At 48.2% G+C, this 11,626-nt stretch overlaps 1 protein-coding gene across 17 annotated transcripts in view; it reads right to left on the reverse strand.

Annotated features, from left to right (window-relative positions):
* Nucleotides 1–297: 297 nt before the first annotated feature.
* rgs3a (regulator of G protein signaling 3a) overlaps nt 298–11,626 on the reverse strand; it is a 127,531-nt gene continuing 116,202 nt past the window's right edge. For 15 of the 17 annotated variants that reach the window (XM_035526932.2, XM_081720210.1, XM_035526929.2 and 12 more), the window contains 4 exons: nt 5,346–5,447; nt 4,101–4,162; nt 2,960–3,126; nt 298–2,315 (listed from right to left, as the gene is read on the reverse strand). In XM_035526932.2, coding sequence (XP_035382825.1) covers nt 2,115–2,315; nt 2,960–3,126; nt 4,101–4,162; nt 5,346–5,447 — 532 coding nt within the window. In that variant the 3' untranslated portion in view covers nt 298–2,114. Of the gene's footprint in view, nt 2,316–2,959; nt 3,127–4,100; nt 4,163–5,345; nt 5,448–5,675; nt 6,032–10,929; nt 11,048–11,626 lie in introns of those variants that run through there. The other 2 variants (XM_035526938.2, XM_035526939.2) reach the window with 2 other exon arrangements.

Below are 11,626 nucleotides of genomic sequence, written 5' to 3' on the forward strand. Positions count from 1 at the left end.
AAACACTCCACCCAAATGGCAGCCTGCAACTGTGCCGCATGCTCTGTGTGGATGAGTCATGCTCTTCACCTTGCTCCTGCTGTGTGGAGGAGCAGCATGTTCGGGAGGTTTGGGATGAGCCGTGACTGTTTCAGGCCACCTAGTTAGGAAAGGGGCCCTGTGAGACTGAAGACCTGCCTGCTGTACACATTTACAAAGGCCTGACGGAGGCGAACTTGACTAATGTACGCACACACACCTCATTTAAAGTCAGCTCATGTTTAACGTGAACACAATAACAAAAGATCAAGTTAATGCTTGATTTTAGCCAGTCAAACATTTTATTGTCCTCTTTTTGCAATGACACCACATGAATTTTTCTACTTTCTTTTTTGCTTGCTATCTTAGGAGATGCATTTGTATTGTAAACAGTGAAAATGATAAAATACATTTCATAAAACTCCTTACAAGCAGTGTATGACCAAGGAAGACGTGGACCTTCCCCACTCATTCCCAATGATAACATTACATGTCATTTTATAGCATTGATGCTCTAAGTATTTACATAGATACAACCATGCTTCATGGTTTCCCCACAACATTGGGTTTGTCTTTCATCGTTTCACTTTTTTCTTAAGAATTATATTTACATCCAAAGGCCCTGGCTGCCTGCTGCCGGGGAATACACAGTTAGAATAACTGACAACTAATTACTCTCAAACTGCAACTCAGTCTTCAAGCAGGTTATTCTTTTGTTTGGGTTTTTTTTTGCAATGCAAATAAAAATTAAATACAGAGCTCCACCCATTCTGTCTCAAAGCGAAACTTATCCAAAAGATACAAAAAAAAATACTAAATATTGCACTTACATCAGGACAGTGAAGGATCATGGGTATAAGGGGGTAGGGGTAGTGGAGGTGAGTGGAGGTGATGGGGCGTGTGGGAGGGGCCTGGGTTTAAGGGTTGGGTGGGGCTTTGAGCTAAGTGCAATGAACGCCAAACCCAGCAAGGACCTAAATAAATACACAAACATTTGTACAGATAAAGCATTGTCTCTCATTATAAAAAATTCAAACCAAAAAAAAGTGGGACAGACCTCAACTGGTCTTATTCCCCATCTATCTATGGAGTGCAGGTTTGAGCCCTACAAGAACATTATGCATTAAAAAGAAAAAAAAACAAACAAACTAGAAGCTGAAAGCCTGAACAAGCCTGAATGCTCCATAGCCACGTGCCATTCAGTCGTAAGAGTACTCACTCTACTGTAGAACTACAACCGACTGCTTATTGGCTACACAAACACACTCACATGCTTTGTACAGTTTTTGGAGACCAGCAGAGTGTTGATTTCCAATCACTTGAAAGCCGAGTTGCCCCCCCCTAGCCATCCAAGTTTGGTCCAGTCCTCTGTGGCTGTTTACTTTCCCACCCAACAAATGTCTTGCTAGGACTAGACCATGTCGTCAGGGCATGGGGGGGATGGACAGATGAGACAGCCAGGCTGATGCTTCAGAAGTGTGCTTTAATTGGGAAGTGCACAGCCACACAGGGTGGGGTTAACAGGCTAGGTGTGCGCATCACCCAGGGCTCCCCTGTTGCTCAACTAAGCAGCTTCAGGTCGTCCAGGAGAGTCATTGCAAAAAAACACGAAAGCGGGATCTGCGTCGTACCAATAGCGCAGGCACGGGAGGAGCGGGAGGAGGCCCAGGCCATGCAGCGAGGGAAGAAAGGGGAGGCGTAAACGACAAGAAGCAACAAACGGTGCCCGACTGTCTCTGTGTCGAAGCAAGACATGCCCCCTGCACTCCTTTTTCCAGTACATCTGGGAAAACATAAATAAAAAACGGGGGACGACGACAACAGACAGCGCTCGTCATGGGGACATCCCACTCGTCTGGCTCTGTGCGTAGCCCGCCGGACTGGGCCACAACGTCTCTTCACACCTCTTGCATTTCTCCATGCCGGCCCCTGTGAACATCTCTCTTCCTCTCTCCTCCTCAGTGCGTCTTGCCTCGGCACATCGTAGGACAGGATGGCGAATGAGAACAGAACTCGAAGTGAACGAAACCTCCGCGATGCTAGTTGCTAGTGTCTGTTTGGGCGCGCGGGCGGCCCCCCCTCCCCAACCCCCCACATTACGACGAGGATGCCGTAGACGTGGCGCTGCCCTTCTTCTGGTTCACCAAGTCCACGTAGAGTTCCGAGCGCAGGAAGCGGGGGTACGAGTCCTTCTCCATCAGGCCGTATATCCGCCGCTGGGCCAGGTCGAAGCAGGAGCGCGTGACATTCTGCAGGTTCTCCTTGGTGTGCTCCCTGGTGTACGAGTCGAGGTTCACCTGGAGAGCAGAAGGACGGGAAACAGCTCAGGTGCTGCCAGAGGCCTCAGGTCAAACCGCTTTTCTCTGATCTCAGCCAGCTGGACAACCTGCTCGCCCTGTTCAGAGCTAGTCAGATGATCCAAAACCAGTCATTATGGCAGATTAAGGAGAAGGACAGCCGGAAACCTCCATTAATCCCTGCTGCTGCCTTGATCTAAATTTCCACAGAAAGTTCTAAGTTTTGGAAGTGAAAACAGATGATAAAAATCACTCCCTAAGCGTAGCATGTGTCAAGTGTGATTTAGTCGATTTAGTCCCAGGTCTCCCAGTGGGAGCCATGGATAAGTGGTGGGTCATACCTGGAAAAGCAGAAGGGCACAAAGGGCAGCCCCATCAAGGGCATTTGGTCCCTAGTCGAGGGCATTTGGACTCTGCAGACTCTGTTTATCCAGAGATCTTAGTGATGGGCCTAATTTATTTACATTAACTTTGATTTTAGGCAGCATGTGCTTGGCTAAAACTAAGCTGCTTTCCAAACAAAAGGGCTGTTTTCTGAAGTCAGCCATCTCTGAGCCGATGATCTGAGAACAGTTTTGTTAGGTTTTTTTTTTTTTTCTGGCATTCTGTTTTGAAACTGTTAAACGCTGTTAGTGAAAACTCACCTCTTTACAAGACTGGATGGCGATGTACTCTGCAAAGATTTTCTTAGCTTTTGATGCCATCTTGGACTGCGATTTGACTTTCTTGTAATCCTCACACGCCAACCAGAATTCCAGATTCTCCTCACTGAACTCTGTGCGCAGGAAAGCTCTGAACGCTGCCAGACCATCTGACAGAGCAGGGGTAAGGGAAAAAAAAAAAAAAACAAGAGGCATGTTATTGGATGGGTGCACAGCAAGAACCATGGCAACGACAGCCTCCAATGAGTAGGTGGAGCTGAGCCCAAGCTTGCTGGCTGACTCATATGGATCCCTGCACCCTCATCATCCCATAATGCTGAGAAACTTAATCTCTTAATTCCTTATTGTTCATGGGAAGCTAAATATCCCCACCATCATTACTTAAAAGCACTTTAAAGAGTTTAACCACTGCATAATTCAATTACGATCTGGTATAAAGTTAATCACATTTCCGTTTCTGTCTAGATTTGCTAGGTTTTTCCCGCTCTGCATTAGGACTGTGCAGCAACAATTTAGTAACACCCTGATGACCACGGAAACCACGCTCCCAGCCATATGACGCCAATGGCATGTTAACACAGGAAGACGGATTCGGCTGTTTCAGAGGTGGGGTTATAAACATTCCTGCGGCTGCGGAAAGGAAGAGGCACGGTGGGTCGGAATGCGAGGAAGCGGCGGCCCGCCAGCGGCTTCGTGCATGTGAACACGGCACAGCACCAAGCCTACTGTTACAAAGCTCTTTAAACAGAGGGGTAGGTGAGCACACGCCGTAGCGGCAGGCAGGGTATAGGTTAATACAGGAGATTTAGCGCCAGTGCAGGTGTCTCCCCCCTCCTCCCTTTTTCGCACACCCGCAAAAAACCCGCGAATGCACTGGCCACAGTCGGCATGCACGCCTAGCGCTCGGCAGTGTGCCCCCGGCGCCCACGGAAGCAAAGGAAAGACGCAGGGCTGCATAAGCGCACCATATCAACTCACATCAAAGGCTAAGAGCTATGAGGTAACACACAGAGAGAGAGAGAGACAGAGAGAGGTGTGAGTGAGTTAGTGAGTGTGTGTGTGTGTGTGTGTAGGCAGGGGGAAAAGCTTCGCGACGAGTGAATGGGATAAGGGCTTCACTCACATTTGTGGCTGAGCAGCTTGTCGAGGGATTCTCCCCACTTCAGAGCCTCCTCAGGAGTGGGCCTGCAGATGAAAGCAGAGCGGTTCTTCAGCAAGCCCATTTCCGTCAAGTTTTTCATAGTGTGTCCCATCCGAAGCCCTGCGCTTCTGTCCGGCTCCGTGCTAGGCTGGGGGGGGTGTGCGATTGAGCGTGTGTGAGTGTGTAAGCGTGAAAGTCTGTCTGTGTAAGAGTATCTCTGAATGTCCCCAGTGGAGAGCCTCTTTTATAACTGCCTCAGCGAGGGGGCGTGGGCAGGATAACATCCAGCCAATAGGAACGCTTGTAGGACTGTGGGTCCACCCCCTCTCTCTCTCTCTCACTCACTCACTCTCTCCCTTTCATTGTGCTGCTACTCTTAACAAGTCTGCAGCATCTGCTGCCTTTTGGACTTTATAGGCAGTCAGTCTCTCTGAACTGCATTTACTTATGGTCAATTAGGCAGGCTTCGGCCGTTCTTAAGAGACGACCATCAGGCATATGTTCACGCAGCTGCAGTGTGCTGCCATGCTAGAGCACACCGTTTGTACCATACTGTTATGTGAAACTGTTCTAAGCCCCGAACTGAAACTTTTTCCTCAGTGATAAGCAGTGCACATATGATGACATGTGTCTGAAATACAGCAGCAACGCATCTAGTGCATTCTATAAACAATCTGTCTGCTTTTATTATGTTTGCTTTGTGCGTAGTGTGAGTGACACCAGCCAGAATTAACAGATATAGTTCACTTAGCCTGAATACTGGCCCGCTAAGAGGCCTGTAACCCGTTACACTGACATCTGACACGGTCCCGATCATACGGATGCAGCATGCCACGTGCAGAAGCATGCAGCCTGGTATTTATAGACACAACATGGAACTCTAGTTCAAAATACTAGTGGAGCAAACGAGACACTCAAGAATGGCCCATGGAAACAGTACAGAAAACACGTCAACTAACTGTGTGATTACACAAATAGACAACTCATGTCCTTCCTGTTTTCTATTATTTTCTGTCTTGGCCCATACATACACACACACACACACACACACACACGCACGCACGCACGCACGCACCGTCACACACACTTTCACACCCTCGCACCAGTGAACTTAAATCAGGGTACCACCATCTAGGTGAAGTAGGCAGATGCATGTACTGTCCACACAGACACACGTGAACACAAAGGGCATCTAAACATGCACCCTCACACACAAACAACACTTACTTGACAGACTTCATGGTCTTGTCCAGCTTGCCAGCCGGAGTGCTTCCAGGAGAGTCATTTCTCCTCCTCAGGAAAGCCAACCGGTTCTTCATGTCTTTGGCCCTGTATGTTCACATGCACGCACGGCCAAACACACCACCAAAGGGAGGAAAGGGGACTGTCACAGATCAAAACAAATCAGATAGACCAGAAAAGCACAGCTCCAAAAGACCTCCCCATACCAGCACACACAAAGACACACACACACTGCATTTCCATAAGTCCCAATGACAGAATCCCAAAATTCAAAAAAGAAAAAAAACAAAACAAATAGCTTCTGTCAGTATGTACATTTCTGCTTAGACAGGCGCTCTTGAGCTCAAAAGGTGCGTTAGTATTCCAGCAGGGTGATGGCTGTGGTGGGGAGACACTCTGTCTCTCTCCCAGTCCTCCTGTACTTCGTCCTCTCGCTCCCCTTCCTCCTTCCTCCTGCTCTCCGCAGTGTCTGACTGAAAGAGGCACTGAGTGACGGAGGGATGCGACTGCCTGACGTGCTCTTCCTCCTCACCACCTCACTCCTTTCCAGGTGTCCCTGGGGGGCCTCTCAGGGCCACCAACCCAAGGTCAAAGCCCTCCGGGTGGACGCAGGGTGCAGCTGCACCCCTCTCCGTCCTGCCAAACTTTGACCCCTCAGTGAAGAGTCCCCCAGTGCCTGTCCTCACACTTCCCAACCTCATGTGCGTCCTCTAGGCGGCACTCGAACCCCCCACCACCCACCACCCCCACCCCCCGCCGTGAAGCTTTCCGTCTTTTTGATTTCCACTGTGGCTTCGCGAGGCCTCTGGTCTCATCGGAGCCCAACGGCTCGCGCCTCATTGTGATACAGGCACTAAAAATGGCTCATGGGTGCCGTTTTTGGATGTCCCCAGCCACTGTCCCTGAATCCACCCATGTGTCGTATCATCCCAGCCGTCCACCCCAGGCCCCGTTTCTGTTATCCCTCAAGGCCTGTGCCACCTGAGTAGCTCTGTGGTTTAGGTAGCCCTTGCAGTTACGTGAAATTTACGCAACTGATTGAGGCAGATCTAAGAGCAGGACACCATGGTGTACTGCGGCAGACACTTATATCTATCTCTGCATATTTGGAATAGTGGCAAGGGAGTCCTGTAACATCTGTGCTTGTCTGAAAAGGGACTTTTAGAGGCAGCACCGGTGGCTGTCCCCGGTTATTCAACAGCCCCCTCTTTGACGCTCTAGATGGAATTCAAAAGCAAGCCCCTACAGGAAACAGGAAGTCTGCGACTATTTATGACATCACTGACTGTTGTCCCCAGTGCTGGAAACACTAACACCACCCCTGACCTCTTACATAAAAAGGAAGAAAAAAAGAGGAAGGGGAACACTCTCGCCTGACTAGCAAAGTGATGAGTAAACAGTCCAAATCACCGCAGCAGGTTTTTATGCAAGGTGTGTAGGAGACAAATGAGCCACTTCCAACAGACGTGGCCTCCAACACTTCCTCTGCACCAAGCCGCGAGGTCAGCCTGGGTCAAAGCTGTTGTGCTCAAAGCTTCCGTGAATACTGTACATGTCTTTAACTCAATTTTACAATCTAGTTTTTCCACCCAGCCTAGATGTTTCAAAGCCAAGGCCGCGAAGGGCTGCCTCTTATCGCCACAGCAGGAAGGGAGAGCGGGAGAAATGTTAGTCAGCACTGATGGTGCGTAATGCACGAGGATGAGCAGACACCACCGCCGCCAGCAGAAAGCCAACGGAAACTCGGGGAGCCCAAGGAGGAAGCCAGTTCCTAACAATGCATGGATGATAAGACGCTTGGCAGGCTCCTGTATCTCAGCGGCCAAAACCGTCCTTAAAGTGACAACGCCTTCCAAACCTGAAATGACCATGAAAAAGTTCTCATGCTGTTTTTCATGTCAAGTTGCTCCTAAAGTCTCACTCTCATCTTCCTCTCAACCCTTTGCAGTTTGTTGTAGATTGCAACATTTGTCCCAAACAACAACATGAACACTTATCCCATACAACTCAACTCTTATCCCTTTATTCCATACAACCTAACCGTTATCCCCTTATCCCATACAACTCAACCCTTATCCCATACAACGCAACCCTTATCCCCTTATCCCATACAACTCAACCCTTATCCCATACAATGAAACCCTTATCCCATACAACGCAATCCTTATCCCCTTATCCCCTACAACGCAACCCTTATCCCCTTATCCCATACAACGCAACCCTTATCCCCGTATCCCATATAACTCAACCCTTATCCTATATAACTTAACCCTTATCCCATATAACTTAACCCTTATCCCATACACCTCAACCCTTAGCCCATACAAAGTTTTGAAATAAGTAAACTCATTATCAGCATATCTTTCACTTATATAATTCATTCACTTATATAAAACACTGTTAAAAGGGGTTTTTAGAATTATGAACTTGGATATACAATAAAACTTTCACGTTCTTAAACTCTAAATGTCATCACCACTGCTCATACCATTATCGTCATGTGGTCAGTTTTTAGCACTTTCAGGTGTTGACAAAGAACTTAAAACATGTTTCTAGATAAATGCCACTATGTGGAACCTGTGCTGGGTGGTTGGGCGGTGACGTGGGCGGTGACGCATGCAGTCTTTCCCCATGGATGGAGCCTGTACTGATAAGATAAGACTGGCAAAATGAACATGCATTTAGCAAAAGAGATTCACCAAGAGTGTGCCCGGATCAGACATCCGCTTGCTCTATCACTCGCTCTATCACTGTATATCTCTCTCTCTCTCTCTCTCTATCTCTCTCTCTCTCTCCCTCTCCCCCTGAGCACATTTGTGGTACAGCAAGTATGAGGCAATTTTAAGTGGCTTCAAGAGTTATTAACAGATATTAATGAAAAGACAAATTGTAAATACAGTCCTCGGTGAAAAACTGGGCCACAATAAAAGATAAGAGAACAGATCCGATTCCTGCATTCTTGTATTTAAAAAAACACACATACAGCCACATTTGAAAACCTAAATAGGTCAGGATACTAACTAAAAGGAAAGAGTTTTTTGGGGGTTTTTTTACAACACAAAAAGCAATAGCTGATAATCGGAATGTGTGTGGTTGGGGTAGTTTTCATGTCCCCTGGGAAACGTGAGCGAACTGAAGGGAGGTTTGGGAGGGTCTGGGACAGCAGCCACGAGAAGAGTCCGTCTTTGGGGCAGTATGGAATATCTGTGAGTAATGAAACAATTTATGGCCCAGGTCTGGTTCCAATACAATGGCATGGTTCTGTGTGGGAGCTTGAGTGAAAAGATGACACGTTGCCAGAGCCCAGATGGAGAAAGGAATGTCAAATGTACAAGCTGATCTGAGAACAGATCAGATTCTGCTGCTAATAGTTAAGTCATAGGCTAAAGGCAACAATAATCTTGAAGACGAGCAACCGAACATCAGTACAGTGACAATACGCTGTAAACGCGGCAGGATGTTAGTTCAAGGCAATGCTGACACCTGCTGGATTCTAATGAGCACTACACCAGAGCAGATTACGTCTTAAGAACCTGTGTCATGTTACATGGGTATTAACACATGATAAAATAAACGGACGTCTATGCATTTAAACACACAGTATTACTGTGAACGTGAAAAAATACACATGCACGATTTCCAATGAACTTGGCCTGAGTGTTACCTGCTTTTCACGCATCCAAAAAATAATCACCAAGTTAACATATCAGCTGATAATTAAAGCATGCAAGTCTTCTCCACCATTACCACACTAATACTAACGCTATCTCTGCACTGCCAATATATAGAATGAGAGTCTTCATTTACTACACTGATCCAGGCTCTACTGACCCCAACGCGTGCGTGTGCATGTGTGTGTTTCTGAGAGTAGTGGCACATTCCCTCAGCCCGAGGCTTCAGATAGGAAACATTCCACACTGCTTCACCACTCCACACACCTCCCAGGCACACAGCCTCTGCCATGGCCCACTTCACCCCACCAGTGTGAAATAGGCAGCCCGGTGAGAACAGCAGCAGACAGCCATTTCAGCTACACCATCAGCCCTTACAGTCAGCTGAAGGTCAGGCAGGTGACCTGTGGCGAGGCCTGAACACACCGCTGCTAGGGTTAGTGTGATTGCTTTCGCAGACGCCACGGCGAGCGGAAGTGACACTATAGTAAACAGTCACGCTAGAAGCAAGTCCGCGTGTGCGCAATGGAAAAGTTATTATCCTCCATTAGGGGCTTATTTAAAGAAGCAGTCAGGCTTTCCTGCAAATCCATTTACTTGCTTTGCTGATTGTCACTTCTCAGACAGCTGCAACCAAGAACGGAAAGCCTGCTCACCAAGATCTCCCCAGAACTCCATTCCTCCTTTAACCTGGGCATGGGAACAGCATTCTGTCCCTGGGCTGTGACCAAGAGTCTAGCAAAAAGCCCAGTACTCCCCAACACCTGGTGGGAGAGATCCCCTTACCCTTCGCAACCAGGATGCTAGCCCCAAGACCCCTAACCTCCAAAAGATGGATGGACATGCTTTGACTGCCATTTATCAAATTAGGATGCTCTTATGCCACCGCTCATGTGACATGGCCCTTGAGTAACCATGGGGAGGAGCAAGGTGCGGGTCAAGGGGGTCAGCATCATCTCCAGCCTCCAGCAGGTCCCTCTGCAGCCAGCCCCCTTTGGTTCCCTCTCACCATAGCCCTTAGCTATTCTGGTCCTCGGAAAATCAGGACGCTCGCAGTGGGAAAGTCGTTTTGGGCGCTATGGCCCTGAGAGGCACCGCGGCCTCTGTCAACGAGGGGAAAACTTCTGCCCTGTCCGTGTCCATTCTAGGATGTTTCATATCGAAAACCGGGATCCGGACCTGGAGCCTAGCCAGCGGTGGGTGAGGCGGTCACCCTGGGGCGAGTCACCTGGGGAGCTGGGAAGAGCTTAGAGTCTCATACTATCTCTGCGTTTGAGCATTCTGCTGTCTTCGGAGGCCCCTACGGCCCCTGGAAGTGAGGGGAGGGTTGGTGTGTGTACCTGGACCTGCCAGTGTCTCTTTCCATTATCAGTAACATGGAAAAATGCAGGGCCCGGACCAGGACAGAAGGTACACACACACACACACACACACACACACCCCAGCTCAGAGTGAGCACTTAGAGAAAGCAAAAAAAAACTGCATGGTTTGAATTTGAGTCTGCATCAGTGAGCACAAGCCAAGCTCAACTAAACATTCCCTGAGAAAGCTCCTACATACAACTGAAAGCCTTCAAGAAACTCAAAGAGAGGAGAGTGCAAGCCGGATCATTCGGAGCTCTTGCTTGAAGCCTCTGAGTGCAGACCAATCGCAGGAGAGCTAAACTTCTTAGAACTTCGCTCTTTCTTCTTAGCCTATGGTAAACCAAGGCTATCTCCCTCCCTCTCTCTCTCTCTCTCTCTCTCTCTCTCTCTCTCTCTCTCTCTCTCTCTCTCTCTCTCTCTCTCTCTCTCTCTCTCTCCCCCTCCCCCATGCTCCCTCACTAATCCTCAAGCCGTCCATCAGCGAACACCGGGAGCAGCATGGGAGAACACGTGTAAAAGCGTTCTGGTGCCTACCTTTCCAGGTACTTCTCGGAGAAGTCCACCATTGTGTGAAACATGTGTGTGTGTTGAGGGGGCGGTCAGCGCGTGGTGCTCTGGGCCAAGGTGGGCTGCTAGTCACATTCCTCTAGCCCTGCTGAGCGCCTCCGTGCCTTTTTAAAGCCAGGGGAGGGAGGGCGCACAAGGGCGGGCTCATAGCTGCTCCAATCAGAGCCTGGCTTCATGAGAGTATAAAATCCAGTACTGTATAGTGTGTTTACAGCTTGCTGGCTGATGTAGATGTGATCAGGACTGCGGCAAAAACTAATGCTACTTCTCTTTAGTCAAAGCAAATAAATAATCTAATTCATTAATTACTACTACTACTACTACAAATAATAATCATATTTAATTATAAGGAATCAACTTGACAAGTTTACTAATAGGGATACTAGGGGGTTAGAGGGTGTACAGTAGAACTGAAGAAAGATTTTTTTAGTTTTTCCATTTGGGTTCTAAGAGGTTGTGCTAAGAGGAATCAGGGAAACACTTGACTGACCTGGGGCTTGAATGACCCAACTCCCAAGAAGAAGAGGAAACCAAATATGAAGACCAAGGCTACAGCAAACTTGCTTCATACTGCAAAAACTACCGCCATGTGCTCCAGTAGTGACTATATGATCATTACAGTATCACTGCTGCGAATGTCTCCGTATGCCCCAGTGCATCCCAG

The sequence above is a fragment of the Electrophorus electricus genome, chromosome 8 (assembly GCF_041902795.1).
Source record: "Electrophorus electricus isolate QZ-2024a chromosome 8, ASM4190279v1, whole genome shotgun sequence".
Taxonomy (NCBI): Eukaryota; Metazoa; Chordata; class Actinopteri; order Gymnotiformes; family Gymnotidae; genus Electrophorus; species Electrophorus electricus.